The sequence below is a fragment of the Cupressus sempervirens genome, chromosome 10 (assembly GCF_028749045.1).
Source record: "Cupressus sempervirens isolate cs-2001-9-10 chromosome 10, ASM2874904v1, whole genome shotgun sequence".
In the NCBI taxonomy this organism is placed as follows: Eukaryota; Viridiplantae; Streptophyta; class Pinopsida; order Cupressales; family Cupressaceae; genus Cupressus; species Cupressus sempervirens.
The window spans coordinates 277,772,720-277,794,026 of record NC_143127.1 but is presented as its reverse complement, the minus strand read 5'-3'; the positions used below and the strand labels follow the sequence as shown (position 1 = coordinate 277,794,026).

At 36.0% G+C, this 21,307-nt stretch overlaps 1 protein-coding gene across 3 annotated transcripts in view; it reads right to left on the bottom strand.

Moving 5' to 3' along the window:
• The window catches only part of LOC149533726 (EKC/KEOPS complex subunit tprkb-like protein), a 68,347-nt gene that overhangs the window by 26,725 nt on the left and 20,315 nt on the right, over window positions 1-21,307 (bottom strand). For all 3 annotated transcript variants that reach the window (XR_016357211.1, XM_089805230.1, XM_089805231.1), the window contains exon 2: window positions 15,320-15,386. Coding sequence is in view for 2 of the 3 variants with exons in the window: in XM_089805230.1 (XP_089661356.1) it covers window positions 15,320-15,386 (67 nt within the window). In the remaining variant the exon portion in view is untranslated. The remainder of the gene's footprint in view (window positions 1-15,319; window positions 15,387-21,307) is intronic.

Here is a 21,307-nt window from a genome sequence, read left to right as displayed (position 1 = left end):
AAAGTGCCTAAGATGGAGAGAGAGGAAGAAAATGATAAAGAACTTGGACGGTACATTTGGTGAGGCACCATTACAGAGTACACAAGGCAAAGGTGAAGACTTGAGCAATGATGAAGAATAAGGTAATGAAGGAGATAATGAAGAAGAAGAAGTAGCAGAAGGCAAAGGCAAAGAATTAGTGGTTGTTGAGCCACGAGCAACAAAAAGCAAATAGATTGTTGTTCCCGAGCTTGAGGTGAAGAAGAGCTTGAAGAAGCCTGCCACAAAACTTACACCTAAACCACCAAGGGTAACAAGACAAAGGACCAGGGCAACTATTACTGCAATTGCCAAGCCTCAAAAGAGAGCAGTTGTGAAGGTAACCAAGCCAGCTCAAATCCAGAGCTCAACAAAGAGGAAGACAACCTCTGAGGAAGCCAAGCCAAGCAAAACTATGAAGAAACCAAGAAGGCTCATAGTCAAGAAGGATGATGAGGAAGAGGATGTAGAGAGGACCGAGTCAAATGACTAGAGTCAATTCAGAATTGCTACACACAAGAAGCCCTAGAACTTAGACGAGGTATGTAAGAATCAGTATTCCGGGACTCTGCGAGTCTAAGGTAGAGGTGGCCTTTCCAAGGCAAAAGGCCTTTGGACTTAGAGTCGACCGAGTCTTGGAAGAGTCCACATGGACTTGCCGAGTCCCAAGCCCAAGACTCTCCCGAATTTATTTTATTTTATTTTTTAAAAAACTTAGAGATTTTTGGAAGGTTTTTTTTTTCAGTGTATATTAATTCTAAAAATGATGTTGTGGTATGTCAGGAATTTATTAAGGATTGAATCTTAAATCTTAAATCTTCAAATTTATGTCTGAAAATCTTGACTATTATAGGAAATTTAATGTTTAAATCTTCAAATGTCGTTAACCAGGTTATAGCAAATTACATAGCTGAATAGCCCTGCATCTCAAAATGAAGGATAGTTACCCAAATTGAAGACTCCCTGCCAATATTGGTTACTATCTAGGTTCCATTATGAATAAGTCGCTTTCAGCATTGTAGAGTTTAGTAATGTTGTACAAATATTTTCAAATTTACATATATTTGTGTTAGAATTCTATAATGATGTATATGAGTTTTTCTTTTTTTTTAGACTTACGTGTTCATGAATGTTAGAACTCTCTAGTGTTGTACATAAAGTTATAAACTTTCAGACTTACGTGTATATGTGTTGTTAGCTATGTCCTTGAGCATTTTCTTGGCAAAAATTTTTAAGCCCACTATAATTGTTATTAAAAGACTTTTACCGTTAAAGGTTGTGTTTCACCAAGCAAATTGATAGACATACTTGAGAGCCCTGTTGTTGTCTACAATGTGCACATAAGCTGTAACAAACATATTTCTCAATATCTAAGTCTTCCATGACTTATCTTAGGCATATTCGTAGGAGGGCATAGGCTACTATGAACCTTAGTCTTCTACACTCTAACTAATATTTTGATATATGTTTTCAACCTTTGATTCCATGGATTTCATATTGTAGACATTTGACAGTGACACTCTATTTAATTTTATATTATGTTATTCTATTTTTTTCCTTCAGAAATTCATTGTTATGTGATCTATGCAAAATTGTTTATGAATGTTAAGTAGCTTCTATTTATCTCAGTTATTGTGTATTTGATGTTAATTGACTAAATGATGTATGAAAAAATCTCTAAATCCTTAAAAATCTTTGAATTTCATGTGTTTTTCAATTTTCTGAGTACTGGCCGAGTCCAGTCACCGAGTCCGAGTCCGAGTCCAAGTCGGATTCTGACTTTCCGAGTCAGAGACAAGTCCAAGTCCCATAACATTGGTAAGAATATAAGGGGTAGTGCAGGAATATCTGGATTTCATTATATAAAATATGATGCATTAATTAATGCTGATTAAAGTAAGGTAGAAGAAGCGGTTTTGGATATGATGGCAAATTTTAAATATACACCTATAGAGTTAGGAAAGATGATTCCAAAGGAGTTGTACAACAAAATTGATGCAAAATGGAAATAGGCATTAGTGACCAAGAGACAAATAAGGGAAGCCTCATTGGCCCAAACTCTACCTGAATTGAGAAAGCAACAAATCTGTTTAGCTATGAGAGATCATACAAATAGATTTGTACCCAAGAGGAGAGCATATTTGTTATCGAAGAACCAAGTAGAAGAGGTAGTTCAAGAAAGCAAAATACCATGGAAGAAGATTTATGGTTTAATGCTTGATGATGAAGAGAACAAGGATGAGGAAGAGAAGGAGGCTGGCCAAGTTGAATTATATAATGAGGACATCTATGATGTTGCCAAGCAATTAGTTGACTCAATCCATCAGATGGCTCAAGAAAGTGAGCAGCAAATTGAAACAGTCACCATAGAGGATGAACCTATAGAAGATCCACTGAAACGTGGGACAAATGCAAAGGAAGAGCTAGAAAAGACTACATTGACCGAGCAAGAACAAAAGGAGCAAGCTCCTACACAGAAGTCAGCAAGATAAGTATTGATGACCACTAATCCTGTGGTATTACAAGTTAAAGAATGTCCAAAGATTGACACACAGGTAACTTCTCAACTAGTCGAACCACCACCTATTCCTATTATCACTTTGAATCCAATTGAAAGTCATGTAGATGCAAATGCAAGTGTTGCCGAGCAATAGAGTGTGTTGGGCAATGAAGGCAAAAATGCAAAAGAACCTAAATAGACAAACGATGTAAATAAGGATAATGTATGTATAAATTCTGAAGGAGAGAAGAAGGAAGAAGACCCAAATGTTTGAGTAGATAAGTCTACTATAGATGAGATGGTCAATGCCTCAGGACCTCGGATTGAGGGAACAAAGGAGGTTGTGCAACTGAGCTTGACCAGTGAACTCATTTCTAGTGTTAGAAAGATAAGGATGATGCACCTGAGCAACAGGTGATAGCCACTGGAGAGGGACAAACTAATGTGGAGCAAAGGACATAAGAAATGGAGACAAAAGGAGTCGAGGAGCCACAAAGACCGAGTGTACAAATTCCCACAAATGGTCTATAGTTGTTTGTGCCAAGTACCAGCACCCCAGACTCTAAGCGGAATAAAAATAAGAAAAGAAAATTGAAATCTTCGGGAGGAATACAAGGTAAGCCTATAACACTTGATGAAGTGATTGTGATTCCTAATTGGGACACAAATAATTTAACCTATGATCAGATGAAGACACTTCGAGAGTTGTTAACAAGGAAAACTAAACAAGAAGAGATGAGAAGGGAACAACAACAGAAGGAGGTATAGTATGAGATCAAGGACATTTTCCTTAACACAATTGTTATTGATAACTTGAATGAACAAGCTCCAATCATTGAATAATTGGTTCAAATAGTGGAAAAATTGAATGATCCAGACATTGATACAAATGAGAAACTTATGCAATGGTCTAAGAGGAAGTTTGAAAAAAAGGTCATGGAGAAAATTGCAGCTGAGTTAGCTGTAAGACAGGTAGAACTTTCTAATCTTGTAGATATTTTGGAAAATGTAGTTCAGAATGTACACATATTGTTTAGAAAGGTTATGTGATGTTTCCATATTCACAAAAGAAATAAGAGCACAAATGGATAAGAATGAAGCTGACTTGCAGTACAGTGCAAACACACTGAACATGGATGCAAGTTCTAGTTCAGTTCATTTCCATAAGATGAGATTTTTGCAAGGGAGACAATCTGAATTAATGGCAGAAGATAGCAGAATAAGAGCAAAGCTTATATCTATTCAAGCTATGTTGGCACCCCATATGTAGATAATGCAAAGGCATTTACAGAATGCTAGAGAGTTAATAAAGAGGGATCCTAATCTATCTATAGAAGATAATATGGTTGATCTCGCAGCAAAATTGGAAATCGAAATTCAAGCATTAGAGTTCATAAGGACTACTTGGGACAGTACAGTGGACATTGTTAAATATCCCAGGATTTTGGATATGTTGTAACTTGTAATAGCACTTGTAGATTCTATGTGTTTTTCAAGTTACCTTCTCAATGCATATGTATATGATATTAAGAGGCATGTCTCCATAGAGACATTTCTTTTTAATTCTTATCAACTATCAATAACATTTTCTTATTATCATGATTAAGCATATGATAATAACTTATACACACACACTATATCTAAAATATATATATATATATATATATATATATATATATATATATCTTTAGTGAGTTTTATCTGACTAAAACTACACTAACATTAACACTCCCTCTAAGTTTAGAAGGATAAACACATAAGTAAATAATACACCATTGGTAATATTTAGGAATGACACATCAAGGAAATCTTTGATCAAAAGACTTCCACTAAATGATATCAAATGTGTATTGGCCTAACGAAATATCAACACATAATATTCACCAAATACTATTATGATATCATATTAGGTAGCATGAGTATTGGCCTATCAAAATATCAACACATGATATTCACCAATGACTCTGAGTAATGGCCTAACAGAAGATCAGTAATTGATATCCACCAAGTACTCAATACGGTAATGGCCTATCAAAATATCAAGGCAAGATATTCACCAAATACCTATCATATATCTATACAAACAACTTATAGACCATCAATTTAATGACATCTAACACTTAGTTGTTGACTTACAAGATAAAGCCTTTCATGATCTATTTCAACATTTACATAAAATGTATATCATAATTTTAAGTTATTGTAAGGTCGTCACCTTCCAACAACTTTTGCAAGTACAAGTGATTATCATTTAAAAGTAATCACTTCCTCAAGATGTAGACAAAGGGCTGTAGACAAAGGGCAGGCCCATACAACATGACATCAAAAGTTCACATAAAGTCACCACAAACACTGTCATTTGGTGTTGTCATGACATCTACCATGAAACGTATTAGAGAATAAGGTTTTCACCTCAAATTTATCTCTCATAGACAAGGATGTATTGCAAGGGATTGCACTTGGAGATTCTTCTTTACGAAGAAACACTGACCTTTTGACCTCCTTGTTAAGGTTACTAATAAAGTGTCAAAAACTCCAAGTCTGATATCAACTTTTCTGACCTCTTAGTACAAGGTTCTCTCTAATAAAGTGTCAAACTCCCTATGAATCTATTATCAGCCTTCTAACCTCCTAGCAGCTAGTCGTATCATGCTTCCCTAGTTCAATAGGTATCCTAATAGCATAAGACCTTCCAACCTACATACATCAAAATTTATCCCATGAATCATAGTCTTTTAACTGCTTTAGTTTCTAATCACTGGAGAATCCTTCTCAACATGGTCTACTCCTTTGAATCAATACAACCAAGATCATCAAAAATATGACTAAAGCATATCTTCTATCTGCTCCCTCTCTTTGTCCAAGGTTGCCTCTAATGAACTGTCAGACTCCCTCTTAATATAGAAGGCTACTTCATAATCTTAATCATCAAAGATAGTCACTTCAAGAGCCTCACATTATATAGCATGATCATCAAATGACTTAATGAATTCGAGATCAAAAGCTTCTTTGGAGCCACTGTCATAAGATCGAGTTTTGCATATTATGTGTAAAGTATCAACCCTTTTCCTACAAGAACATCTCCAAAGACAAAGGAAAAGATCAAGGCAAATAACTCTTTATAGAACATATAGAAATACAAATAACAGAGAGACTACAATAAGTAGATAAATGTAATACTTAAGAATAAGAAATAATTATCTGCACAACTTTGATACAAATTGCTTCAGTGAAGGTCCATTTACATCAACTTAGAAAACGTTTTCTCATATTGTTCGAGAGACATCTCCCCTTTGAATCATCTCCCCACTAAGGATGGTTCAAATGGGAACGGAACATTGGTTATTATTCCTCGCTACAATGTTTAATTCCCACTTATTCCATTATTTATAGATATTATTCCAAGGTTGATACCATGTTAAAATTCCAAAGTTGATTAAACAAGAAGCTAGACGGGCTACACGGTCACACCAACTAGTTGATACCCATAAAAATTTATATTTCTCCTTCTGCATCTCAAGTTCCTGCTAATTTTCATATCCACGTGATAGTAATCATATTATAAAACTTTCACAAATAAAGAAACAGCCATGGTCTACAACTTTCATGCTAGGAACTCAATGTCTATGCAAGCTTTCCCCGGACTTTATTTTAGCAAACTCATTTAGAATTTCATTAAATAGATGATCTCCCACATGTTGAAGATTGGCAGTATTTGGCGTCGAGATAAATGATTTGATTTCACCAAGTTTGTCAATCTTGAGATAAGCATAAGTAAACTCTATAGCCTGCCTGATGCTTCTAATGTTGTGTAAGAGAGCATGTGCGAATATTATCATACCAATTATAAATATATTTATCAAAACTTCCACTTTTTCTAACTTGAAAATATAGCCTCCAAAGTATTTGGTAACGATTAATCTTCAATTGAAACATGCAGTTCACAGAATGAATATCTTCCTCTTCTCATATTGTCGTTTTCTTTAAAAAATCACAGTAAAAGGTATCTGAGACTTCTAATGAATCCTCAATAACTTCGAAAGATGACAAGAAGTTTCTTAAACCAAATTCATGTGCTCACATTGGTAGATAAATCATATATTCTGAATTCACGCAAAGTCAACTGGAATTGGAGAAGATATTGATAGGTAATCAATATCATGTTAAATACTTTCTCTCATTTGATCAATATAATCTTCTAGAAAACATTCCAAATGATACTATAGAAATTGATGGGGATAAATAAGTATGTGCTTTACACTGATAGTGACGAGTGTAGTTGCTGCTGTAATTCTTTATTTTCCAATACAATCTTTTGAACATGATCATTGTATTGCTCCAAGTCAGAATCTGACATGTCAAACATTAATCTTCTATGCACTGTGCTATAGGGAACTCTACATATTAAAATTCCTGATAATGAAAGCACTGCAACATCTGCACATACTTTCCTCCAAGTATAGCAGATCACAATGAATTCCTCACATGGCTAAAATATCAACGTGGCACTTGCAACATCCAATGATCCATCAAAAATTATTAATCACAGATGTTCGACCAACAGGAAAGACTGTATTCTTATATTTTTAATCAACAATAATGATGTTATTTCCCAGTCTGATTTGGAAGACTTAGGCACGTAAATTAATTACAGCTCATACACGGGGATCGAGTCACTTGTCCATCGTTCAAAGGTCCTTTTGACTGCTGTCTTCTTTCTTTTCTCAATTAATGCCTCCATATAAGCATTTATATCTGAATCTGATATCAGTTGGCCTGTCAATGATGTGGGCCCTTTTTGTGTTCTGTGCTCCGCAGTGGTTCCCTTTAATCCATTGAGCACTTTATTGTATAAGGAAGATAATACATCCCAAAAACTGCATCTACATGGTTGATGTCCTTGATCCGGTCAACTCACCTGCTACTCATTTACATGTGGATGCATGCACAAAGAGGGAGTCTTCTGAAACCAACAAACAGACCCACAGTTGAGTTGAATTTTATCTAAATGTTTCCTACCTTTCTCTGCCAAATGAATTCAATATAAAATATCGTTCTTCCTTGAAATTGACAGTGAACATCAACGAAAGGTTACAGAGGAAATGCTTATGTGGCCTAAGTGGAGTTTAGATATGACCAAGGCATAAAAAATGCTGCAAATACAAAGGAAAAACCCAGCCTTGGCCCTATTTTTGCAAAAGCCCATAGTCAATTACTAAAAATGCTTATAGCGACTTGCTGAAACTCCCAGGTAGATCTGATAAACAACAAATGATCGATAGCCACAAATCCTAATCACCCATATACAAGCATCTAGGCATGATCCTTTTCCACAATCTCAACTTGACTGATATCAACCTCTGATATTATAATGTCTTCAATGTATATTCAGCAATATATATTGATCTTTTCCGATATATAATAGTCACTACGATCATAATATATATATATATACATACTCTGCGATTATATGAGCTTACTATATTAGCTGTATGTGTTTGTTTCTACTTTGGACCATTGTAAAAGACATATGAAGACTAAGAATATATTCTTCTAAACCAATTTCCATCACTCTCTACCAGTCATGAAATATTTATGTCTGGTAGGGAACTAGGCTCTGATACCATGTTATATATTCCAAGATTTTCGATATGCTATAACTTGCAATAGCACTTGTACATTTTATGTGTTTTTCAAGTTACATTCTCAATGCATATGTATATGATATTAAGAGGCATGTCTCCATAGAGACATTTCTTTTTAATTCTTATTAGTTCTAACATTTGCTTATTATCATGATTAAGCATATGATAATAACTTATGCACACACACACACACACACACAATATATATATATATATATATAGTGTGTGTGTGTGTGTGTGTGTGTGTGTGTGTGTTTTATCTGACTGAAACTACACTAACATTAACAGACATGATTTTGCAAATTCATAAACCATTTTTGGACAAGTATGGTTTAACCCCTACTCGTACCCCACAACAACTGTGACAAAAACAAGGGGCAAAATATGTATGATCAAGTAAAAGCACAAGGCGAAATGAAGGATAATATACCGAGAGATAGAAGCAGCACATATATTTATGGAGCACACCCTAAGGGGGAATTTTTGAAGATTTTGAAGTTTTGGAATTTTTATGTACATGAAATGTTGATCATGATAAGTGTTTTTGCCACTAATGCTAAAGGGGGAGATTGTTGACCCTAAAGGCAATCTCAATATTGTCTATTAGTGCAAAACACTTAGTCATTATCTAGGCAATGTTGGTCGGTCAACACTGCGACCGAGCCACTATATAGGCCGAGCAAGTATAATGGTGAAGTGTACATATTTAGTTCATACGGAGTAATAGTTAATGCCAAGTATCCATCACAGTCGCCGACCAATTTGGTTAGTGCCGAGCTAACATAGAAGCCAAACAATTCAGAGAAGGAAGATATTGTGGTTGCCAAGTGACTCAGGAGACAATGTCTGCCAAGTGAGATAGAGGAACTTACAGTATAAGCCGAGCAGAGCTAAAGCCGAGGGACAACATGAAGAATAGGCATGACCAAGCAACAAAAGACTATTAGTGCTGAGTAAGCCAATTTCTATATATGAGTTTGTAATGGTGCAAAATCTTATGTAAACCGTTTTTGCCGAACAGGAAGCATAATTTAAGGATTGAGAAGAAAATCAAGGAGGTGATTACACCTACAATCACAGATCATTAATCCCTATGAAAGGTAATCAACCAATCAAATCATTAGAAGGACTAAGCAGCAAGAAGGCTAGATCTAGATTGTTGGATGAGATCTAGAAGTTTCTTAGATGACTATAAAAGAAGGATTCAAGCCAGGGCTATGTATGGTTGTTAAGTTGTTGACAGAGGATCGTGTAAGTATGAAGTTTAAGTTAATCAAAAAATAAAAGATAGAGGCGATCAAGCAGTGCAGTGAGGAGGTGATATTACATTGGATAGAGGAGATCTGTATCAGCATTCTAGTGCAAACCGAAGGATTTAAGTACTGTAACATTTTAACACGTGTTTCAAGGTAAATCTATTAACACAGTGGTCCTAAAAGGCCTATGTAAATCTCCTACCAGAGTACTCACTTAGTTGTGATGTTAAATCCTTTAATCGAGGTAGACCTAACAGTCTTGTAAGCTCTTAACAGGGCAGACCCATCAAAGGGTAGATCATTAGAAGTGAAGCCCTAACAAGGACACTTTATTGCTGCAGTAGTGAAGATCTTTGTGGGTGTCATCCCCGCCGCAATTTTACCTTCACCTTGGAGGGTTTCTGCATTACCATATCTGGTGTCATGTGTTGATCAATTGCTTATATGTGTTATTTATGTTATCAGATGTTACATCTGATATTACATTGGAGTATATGATTGACTTGATATAAGGTTAAGGTTTAATGAGGATTTATGGTGAAGATATCAAATATGGTTTACGTTTGATGTGGTTTTGAAGATCCTGATTCACCCCCCACCCCCCCCCCCCCCCCCCCCCCTCCTCTTAGTATCTTACTTTCCCTATTAGATTTCCAACAAATATGTGAGTCGAGCTTCATCTATTCTTGTCACTCACATTGAAAGTCTTTGAAATTCATTAATATAACTTTTGACTTTTCCTCGTTGCGTGATATGTGCTAGTCTTTTAAAGTCTTCTTGCAAATTCTTCCTATCAAATCTTTTGATCAGTCTCGGGTGTGAGTTCCATAGTACCACCATTCATGGGCTATGTCCTTTAGGTGTAAGATACAAAATTGGAGTGCATCTTCCCCGTCATGGGGCTAAACGTGAGGTAAGTGTTTAGAGCCTGCAACCAATCATATGTTGTGATTTCCCCTGATCCATCAAAGTTCAAGATATAACTTTGCTTACTTTGTGCTTAAGGTCCTTGTTTGAATCCACTATCGCTCTTTTTTGTGCTCCATGTTTTTGGCTTTTACAAAATTCGCTAAATGTTATGAATTCTCTGATTTTAGGTTCTAGGCTAGCATAGGCTCTAGCATTATCTACTGCACTATTTGTAGGGTGTTCAGTTTACTCTTCTCTTAATGCCTCTTTCTTGGGTAGCAAGGGAGGGTCAAGTATCCCACAAGATGGGTAGCCGTTATTATAATTTTCAGAATGGTTGGAACTCATATCCCTCCCAATAGAACTGTTTTTAAGGCTTTCAATTGAGTTTCCCATGTTTTGTTGTGTTTTGAGTAGTGCTAGGTTTGTCTGATTTGCTTGTTCCATAAATGATCTCATTTTGTTTGCTAATTGAGCATTCATTTTTCCTTTATCCTCTTTCTTTTGATTTGGCATGCATGCCCTTCACAGGATGCCAATCTGAGGTTGTCAATAATCAAAGTTTGACACACATTACCATACAAAAAATTTAATCAATTTTAGTGTAAATAATAGATATTTTATAATGCATCTAGTAATTAACATGATTAAACCTTAATTCCTTACTTCCCTCCTATACTTATCCTAATGAGAGTGTGGATTTACTTGTCGTAGGACACTTGACACCAGCACATCCTCTGGTTTTACTCCGCCTCTCCCTACACAACACCATCTATCAACTCCTAGGAGTATAGTAAGCAGATAAGAAATTTGGCTATAAACATCTTTTAATCTCTATACATTACAAGTTGTATACGTTTATATAGAGCTCAAAAATATGAACTCCCTTGATACTTCTTTATATAATAAATCGCACTCTATTTATTTATTTATTAACATCGTGTATATATTTTTATCATATTCCTTAATTTAATTCATCATTGATCTCTATTCATATAAATATGATTTAATTTACTTAAGTTGATATATATATCCCATTTAATTATGTATTATGGGTACCATGTGAAGTACCATGACTACTATTTTATGATGGGGAGGCCCGATATGCATGAGGCTTACTTCCCGATATCTTCTCCTTTGACTTTGGGATTTGGGTCTTGCATTCAACATAGACATCCTTAGCCCTCAATTCATCTCACTTGGCATCCAAAGCCAATATATCATTTTTATAATACTCGTCTCAGCTGTCCTTTTTCGATTCACTCCATGTGTGTATTTCGTCAGTGACAATTACAGTGTCAATATTGTTAGATTACTGAGCGGCCTTTTCTTAACTGCGAGCCAATCCTTCCTATTGGTTTGTGTGCAATGCATTTCTACAGCCCAAGGCCAAGAAGGGGATTTATAACTTTTTTTATATTATTCATTCTTGGGGGTGCTTCTAACATTCTTGTTCTTTAATACTTATCCAAAAGGTGGGTCAGAGTAAACATACATTTTATAATTTAAATGTATTATTAGACATTCATACCTTTTGGTTATTGTTTTTTTTCTATTGAATATCATTTAGAAATCTTGTGTTCATGCGAATAACATGAAATTCTAGCTCTTGATGAGCAACAACAATTGGGAGACCCCAAGAGTCACAACTTAGAAAGCCACAAAGATGTCCCACATGGGATTTGAACCAAGATTTCCACAATGAGAATACATTGTTTCAATCAATTAAGCTAAACCCCTTGGACACTTTTGGTTATTCTTGGATTTGATCATTTATTGATTACTTTTTAACATATATAATTTGATTATTGATTTAATTATAATATTTGATCAATTGATATCACTTGATTGAAATTATATTTCAATGGATAGAATTTAACATCGTTCTTTAGGGTCTCTAACACATTGAACCAACACTCATCAATCAACTTGATGAAAATGCAGGCTCTACCAATGATCTTAGAATGAGAAAGCTCTACCAATGATTCTTCATGGAGATGCAGACTCTACCAATGATCCCTTGCAAGAGCAATCTCTGCAATTGGTTGAATATGGAGTTTACCATTTGGTTGGGCATGAAACGTGCATTTTTACATTCTCTATATGAGCGTGGTTTCCTCATGAGTAGAACAAGTTAAATCCGAGCTTTAAGATTTCAGACCATTTTTTGAAAGAGATTGATGGGCATGAAAGCATGAAAGATTGGGATCTAAGCATTGATGTGTTTGATGATTGGTTTTTGTGGGATCCTGATGACTCCAACCATGGCAATGTTTATATCGCAGTGGAGAAATGGAAGCTTAATGGAGATTTACTCTTCTCGCCTACATCTAGGTGCATGCACATGATCATGTTGCACCATCAAGCTTTCAGCAGTTACAACTATTAGCACGCACATGGTCATGTTGCAGCATCAAGCTTTCAGCAGTTACAACTATTAGCGCTCACACTTGGCTTGGGATCTTGGAGCTTCACAGTCGGCAAATGGTTTGATGACAAATTGCTTGAGGGCAAGCAATCTTGAGGCGGTGAGGACCGTAATGTCCCAAATAAATAGGAAGTGATTTGATTATATTAATGTATTAAGTGGTCCCTTAAATAATATCATAAAAACAACTTTACTTAATTTACTTAATTATAAATAAACTTAAAGTAATTAAATATGTCGACCCTAAAACCCTTTGGAAACTTACCGGAGCCCTTTATAAGGTCATGTTTAGCATTGTTGGAAGTCATCATGGAGTTAAATATCTTATGTATTTGCAATTCTAGTTGGGGAGTCCTTGCAATTTTGAAGGTACAAGATCCTCCCTAGTTTGTAATTGCAATTTTGGTGGTCAGCAGCCATCCTAGTTTGTTGCTGGAGATATCATTTCAAAGATTTCACTTGTGCAAAATTGTTCAGATTGTCAAGTCTTCACTTGAACACAAATCTGATGTACTCTAAGATATATAATCTGAAAATACAAATTCTTTGTTCTTTGCAATTCAATTTGGTGGTCAGTGAGTGCCCTATGTTAGAATTTATTCATTAATAATACATTTGGCATCTATGAACCATACAGTTGGCTCCTATTAGTTAAGAGTGTGGAAGGGAGTAGAAGGGTGTCGAGTTTCGAAGAGTGCAGAGTACCAAAGGGTTGAGTTTGTCTAAGGTATTAGAAGGCTGTCCTCGGAAACATCACCCATATTGTCATCGGGTACATCACCCACATTTTCGTTAGGCACATCACCCGCTTGTCGATAGACACCTCACTGCATTGCATCAAGTACATCACCCACGTTTTCGTTAGGTACATCACTTGCATTGTCATCGAACACCTCACCACGTTGTCATCAAGCGCATTACTCGCATTGTCGTCAAACACATCACTGCATTGTCATCGGACACCTCACCATATTGTCATCGAGCACATCACCCGCATTGTCATTTGGTGCATCACCCGTGTTGTCATTGGGTACATTGCTGATTTTCTATCAGGTTCATTATCATTTGCGTTGAGCAAAATTGGTAGTTCAAGTGCATCACAAATTCTAAACAACAAAGAAATAAAAACCTTCAAGCATAGATATCACATTGGCATCTTTCAAATGGTATTAATCATATTGGGTTTGAGGTGGTTTTGTATTCCAATGTGCCATATGAATTGGGGAAATAAGCCCTTTTGCATGAACCCCTTTTTATATTGTACAATTCCCAAATAGAGTGCAATTGGTACTTGAAGTAGGCTAGTAGCTACAAGGTAGCATCAGTACTACCAGATTTCCTTCGTATCATTATAATAGCATTGGACATATTCAACAACAATATAAAAATTTGTTTTGATGTGTATATGTTTATCTTTAGGTGGAGCTATCTGGTATGTGAAGGGCCTCTATGTTTTATTTTTCTATGGCCTGATTTCTATAGCTATTTATTTTACAGGAAGGATGTGCAGTTTATTGACTTGTGGCTTCTTCAGGCAAGGCCTGGTCACAGATCATTCATTGAAGAATAATTCCAATTGCAATTTAGCTAAAAACCTCAAAGTTATTAACACTGTTCAGATAAAGAAGGCACGATTGATAATAGTTTTCCAAAGTCCCATGTAACTATTTTGGCAGAATTCAATGTAATTTTGAAACAGACAGTAGGGAATAGACAACTAAAGGGATAGCTTGATGCAGCTGTTATTAGTAACTACCTTGCTGAAGAAGATTGAGGTTTGGGAAGTAGTTTGGAGCTGGGAAGAGAAAAAAATCTGATGGTAAAGGAATTGTGGAGTATAAGGAGACACGGTTCTAGCTGAAATATATGAGGATGAATACCAGGGATATGATCATCAATGCAGAGATTTTAGAAAATTTCATGCAGATATTTGTATTAATGAGAAACATGGTGGTTTTAGTAGATAAGGTACGCTGTCAATTACAAGTGGATACACCATGCTATTCTCGGAACATGGTTTTCTAAAACACGTAGTGTTGATAATTTCGTGTTCTGAAGAACAATTCTTGGCAGAATGGTTTTTAACAGTTATGTTGTTGTGGGGCAGTGGCAGTACTTCTATACTGTTTTTTATAATATGCTATGGATAGTTATTACATGCATAGCTCTTTGGTTTTTTATGCCATGTTCAAGGTTGTTCACGCAGGAAGGCCTTTCACATAATCTTTCTCATATCGCTTGGATGAGGTCCCCATTAATAGAACTCTTAAGTCTTAACACTTAAGTTTAAAAAAGCTGAAACAATGAGAAATAAAAGTAAGATCGATAGCACTGACATTTATTAATTCCTAAAGGAAGTAAAAAGATTGACGTCCAACTAAAGCACTAACTATAAACCTAACATCTTTTTCTGACCATAAAGAACAGTTCACACCCATTGACTCATCAATAGAATCAAGAATTATATCCATACAATTGCAATGCATACAGATTATATAGATTGGATTCAAGCATTTGATAAGGAAATAAAGAGAATTTGACAGAACTGGGAAATGAAACCTACAAGTGCTGCATTAAAGAATGCCAGTTCTGGTTCAAGTGTCCCTGCTTGCATAAGATTTAATAGTTCCCTGAAACACAGAAAAAGAGTAAATATCTGGAATTCTGTTGAAGAGACATGGGAAACAAATTTAATATGTCCATTCAAATTGCCATCTTACTAAAGGAAACATATGGGAGAGATGATATAAGGATCTTTAGTACTATACAACTCCCACTCTAAATACATCTTAAGGTAAAAAGACAAAAAAAATATAATCGAAAGAAATAATGAACTGAGCAGAACGAACCATATCAAGTCAAAAGATAATGAGCCCAATAAAAGGCCCAACTCTTCACAGCAATATATTAGTTTTGCTAAAGCCTGGACAAATCGGTATGCACTATGTATATCCATTAGCATGCACTATGTATATCCATCGAAGTATCAAACAAAAAGATAAATGTAGACATAAAAAGGCAGAAGGCAATTGCTAAACTAATTATAAAATAAGAAAACAATGCATTAAAAATCTGTCAAAGGACAAGTGTGCCCCTTTCCTAGCTAAACATAGCCCTCATGGGATGACATAACCTTATATCACTAGGTTAAGAGACTTGAATCTTGATCTATGTGATCTTTCCTACTCATTGGTAAAGCAAAAAGGGAATGCACATTAGATGATTAACAGGGAAGATAACGTTGAGATAAGGTTCACTATTTGATTTCCTCCCTGACTTGACCTTGAAAGCAATATTCCATTAATTTAAAAAGCAAATGGTCAATTGAATCTCTTCCTAAATTCAAATTCAAATCCTATGCACCATAAGTTCAATAATCACATCATAATGCAGTTAAGAAAGTCTCTGACACTGGCCATTCAATTTGACAATCCATATCCCATAAAATTAACAAAACAGAAATTAATCCTTAGTACTTATGAATTAATTCAGAAACTGATTTAATACTACAGTTGGGATCCACAATTGTAGATATAAAACTAAAGCTATTTTTTTGGCATTTAAGGATCCTGGGCATGCTTTCCAGGTTTCGCAACTGAGTTATTATGAAGTTATGGGCCCCAACTCACCATTAGTCCAAAGATCAACAAACTGAAAGATGGGATTCGAATTTCTGGATCAGATAGCTAGTTAATTTTAAATCATGAGCAAAACAAAGAGATGATATGTATATGGTTTTACAAAATGGGACTGTACACTCTATAGAAGGCTTGAACAACTTTATATTTCAGTTAAACATATCCATGTCAAATGAATTGGAATTTCTCATATAGAAATGTGTATTGTATCTAGTCTCCAACATACAGAGGTCTGACTAAACATAGAAAGATCTTCATGGACTTCAATTAAGAACTAGACAAAAAATAAAGTATTTCAACCCAACTAGTATGTACAGGTAAGAACGTGGCATGTACGTCACTTTACAATAGCAGTGAGTTCACGACCTTACCATAACCATTACCAATCCCAAAATTAACAGGAGGGCATCAGTAGATTACAAGCCATATAATCAATTCTTTATCAAATACATGAATTACAATTCTTAGCTCAGTGTAAATAACTAAACTATATCTACACCTATCTACCACTCAAGAATTTAGTATCGTGCTGAAACCAAACAACAAGTTACAATGAGCTACAAATCTAGGGTTCTACTGGAATGGAAAAACTAAATTTAAATGACACTATATCACCAAACAGACTGAATTTTATATTTTTTAAATGGACTCTTGATGACACTTATGCTGTGCCAGCTTCAATCAAGATAACTAGAACTGGTAATCAAATTGGTAATGATGAAGTCAAACATCTAGCTGAAGTAGAGACACCAATCAATGTTCAGATTCATTTCCATTGTCACAATTCCCCTCTACACTCACCCTGAATGAATGCCTTTCACTAATTTAGGCAGACAATCATCTCCAGACTCTTAAATCTAGAATTTAGCACAAGCACACGGAACTTGGTTAATTCAAGTCCAATTTGACAAAGTTTTTTCTCTGCAAAATTTAATTCACAGCCCTGAACTGGAGATTTTATAGATTCAAGGCACAGATTGCTTCACAAATTAGTAAATTACCTTTAGGTGGCTGAGTTATGCCACAACCCAGACATCTTCCAAGGTTATGGCATCCATATGATGGTTGAAGATTTACCTCTGACATAGAGAATCATCTCAACTGGTTGGGAAGTCACTTTTCAGGCAGCAATCTATCATTGTGGACAGCTAAGGTTGACCTTGATGGCCAAGATCGGCCGAGGAAGCCTAGGATTAGGCTTGGTTGGAGAAATAGAAGGCTAGGGGTAGGACAATAAAATTGGCCAAAATAACTAGGGACGCGGCTATCCTCCCTACAAATTGCACCATTGACTAAATTTCAAAAAAACGAAAACAACATGAAATTTTTTGATATTTTCAGCATTTGATCTTCATGATCTGTATATTTTGTGATCGAAAACAACAAAGTTTTTGAAAAAATTTCGCTCTGTTTTTGTGAATCTGAAAAAGAATCATGTTTGACTTTTTTTTGTCTTTGGTGAATTTTGTCTGGAGATTAGCCAGTCCCAATAACTAGGGCCAACCTCATACAACCAGAGGCAGAGTGTGATGATGATAATTCCTACTTCTAGATGTCTGCGATTTCTCAATGTCCTTTTGAACAATATGTGCTTTTGGATCTTCTTGCACCCTTCCATTTGAATTTGCTCTCATTTCCATGTAATTCCTTTGCTGGTATTGTTGCTGGGGTAAGCCTCATAATATAATATTCCTTTCCTGTGTTAAATTTATATACAAATATAGAGATCCTGTTGCCTACACAATACAGTTACTCGTGATTATTTTTTATTTATTGATATGGAGATGCATTGAGGCAAAAAGAGATTTTGAAGCTCGAGTATCTTCAAAACCCTTGAATGGTCTCAATTCTTGCATATTATTCAGATTGTCTGAAATTGGATTAACAGAAAAGTGGTAGTATTTGTGACGGGTTGTTGTTGGAGGCTCACAGACAAGTTTCACAGAAGGTAAACTTTCAAACTTTGGGCTAAAAAAGTTTTCTTTTGTATTGTATAATATTATTAGAAAGGGACAAAGTAAATCAATCTAGATAAGTATGACCAAAAGATATCCTGCAATTAAAGCATAGATAGGAATAGGCAGAAAAAAGCTTAGGGTCAAGATATTATAAGCACATCCACATCTGTCCTGATGCTATATGACCCCCACAAAATCTGGCCCATCGTTCATTGCAAACAGTGAATTTGTTATTCATTGACAGCATATAGTTGTAAAATTCGCACTATGATAAATCATTTATTGCAGATCGGGCTTCTCATTAGCAGCGCTTATGCTCTTGTGTGAGTTGTTGTACGTGATCTGCAAACAAAAACATTCACAGCTCATGCTTGATTGATGCATCTAGGCAGTCTATGTTGTTGCCAGAGAATCTTTGGATTGGCTTCAACAATAGTGGCACTTATTTTCTGCAGCTCACAGACTTGTGCATTCTAAGCAGCCATTCCTATGGCAGTTGCTCAGACATCTGAATACAGTAGAACAATCAAATCTGCACGTTTTCAAGTCCCGAGACTGCTGCATCCTCCATGTATGCGGAAGACACATCGCACAGCTCAAAAAGACCAAGGATTCTAGTGTGGTGGTTTTGTTTTAACACGCACACACAAAGGTCCCCAATGTAGAAGAACCCAAGCCAAGGCAAGGCAGCCACTACTAAAACTCACCCCAACCTCTCTGCTCGCACCCGAAAGATCCCTAAGACTGAGCTGCTCCGATACCACGTTCTTTCAGGTGTGCTCATTTAACAACGGGAATGACACAAATCATTGTTCCCCTCCCAACCATAAACGACATACGGCTATCATCTCCCCCAAGCACTTCTCTTCTAAATAATGCAGATTTATTAATCGATCAGTTGTAGGTTGTGTATGTTTGATTCTAAGAGAGAGGAAGATCCATTCTTCCTTTATACCTATCGGTAGTGCCCCTTCACCAAGGGACACCACACTTCCAAGTTGGCCCCAGTACTTATATTATCAATATAACTATTTATATTATCAACATAATTATACTATCACAATATTTATATTATCACTATAACTATCACAACCTTTATATTATCTATGTCAGCCTGAAGGATTCCGACCATAGCTACAATTAACGTTAACAATAGGCTCCACGTTCATAGAAAGGATGGGATCTGATGTAACAGGACTTCATAAAGATGGTCAATGAATACTTCAGCCCATCATTGTGAAGGAAAGACCACCATTTGAGGGTCTCAGATATGGGATCTAGGAAAATGGTGAATATTCAAAGAAGGGATCTAGACCAAGCACAAAACAAGGGCAGGCCATGGGAGATAAAAATTCCCCTAATATTGTTGTTGTAAAGCCTTAAAATGATAATGTGTTCTCTCCAAAATATGTGCATCAAACTAAGGAAGAAGGGAAGAGCAAAACTCTACTTCAAAAGGACAAAAAGGGACCTTCACAAAAGGGAAGAGCAAAGAATGACAATGCACAAGAACAAAAGAAGAAATGGGAGATTCCACTTCAATACTAGAAGAACACGTGAGAAAACAAGGTGAAGAGTCCATCTTATGTTTCATTTGATTTCACACAAAATGTAGGTTTCTTGTTCCTTGCACTTGTTGTGGAGGAAGTAATCATTATAGAATGATAGCAAACACCACTAAGGAGCATATATTGATGGCAAGGACAAAAAAGAAAAATCCAATCCCCAAGACAAAGGGAAGAGAAAGGTCAAGACAATTTAGAACATAGAAAACAAGTTGATTTGACTATGTGTTAAGCTCACGGCTATTGCTCTCATTGCAAGGTTGGAGAACATTAGTATTGCAAGTGCTGGAAGCTTCACTGGAAGAAGGGGAAATATAAAAGAAAGTACCTACAAGAGGAAGAGAAACAAAAACCAAAACACCAACTTCAAAGAGAGAATAGCTCTCCTATGAGTCTACACCACCATTAGATGGTAAGTGGACCAAATGACATTTCAAGAATGTTTCAATTAGTGACAAAAATTCAATGAAACCTAGGAATGTGCACCCAACCCAAAACCTCAGAGTATCTGAAATGGGCATGTCCCTGGGACACGTACTGGAATACCAGGTACCCTTGTTGTCATCTGAGCTCCGTCATTTCTCAGTCGCACCCCCACCACATCGGTTGTGTTCTTGGGGACTCCATGACGTCCCGAGATCACTGGGGGACTCCCAGACATCCCCTTGACTCCCAAGGGACTCCCATGCACCGATCATGATTTCTTATTATGCTACTCATTGTAATCATCTTTGTGATATTTGAATCTTTGATAGCACTAATATAAATGAAAATCCAATTTGCTGATAATTTGAATTTTGATTTTTGAATGTTACTATAATATTGGGTATGTTACTATGTACAATGTTGAATGCTCAATGGTTCTGGTTCATGTTGTAATTTCGCTATGTTCAAGTATTTCAAGAATCAATTTGATACATTATATTGAAACATCATTTCATAACTAGCATTTCAAGTTCTATATGTATAGTATGCAACACCCCTCTCCCCCCATTCGTCGTCCTCAAATTGAGGCCCTTTTTTTCCCACCCTAGAAACTTGTCTCGGCGTCCCCCTATCCCAACATTTGCTCACATCGTTGTTACACTATAGAAACTTCAACAATTTTGCAAGAAACATGAAGGATATCAAGTTTTTTCTATATGTTAAGGATGTCCATGTTGCTAACTCCATTTGTAGAGCAAGCAAGGAGTATGTTGCACTTACTATGGGTGAGCATGCTAAGCAATTCTACTTGGGAAGCCAAGACAAGCAAAAGGAAAATGTATGAGGTGAAGGGTAAATTTCAGCTTTCACATTTCTTGCAAATTTGTTGTAATGAATATCACATCCACGTGTTGTCTGAAATCAAGAGTAGTGCAATGCATGTTGCATGAGAGATTTTGAATCT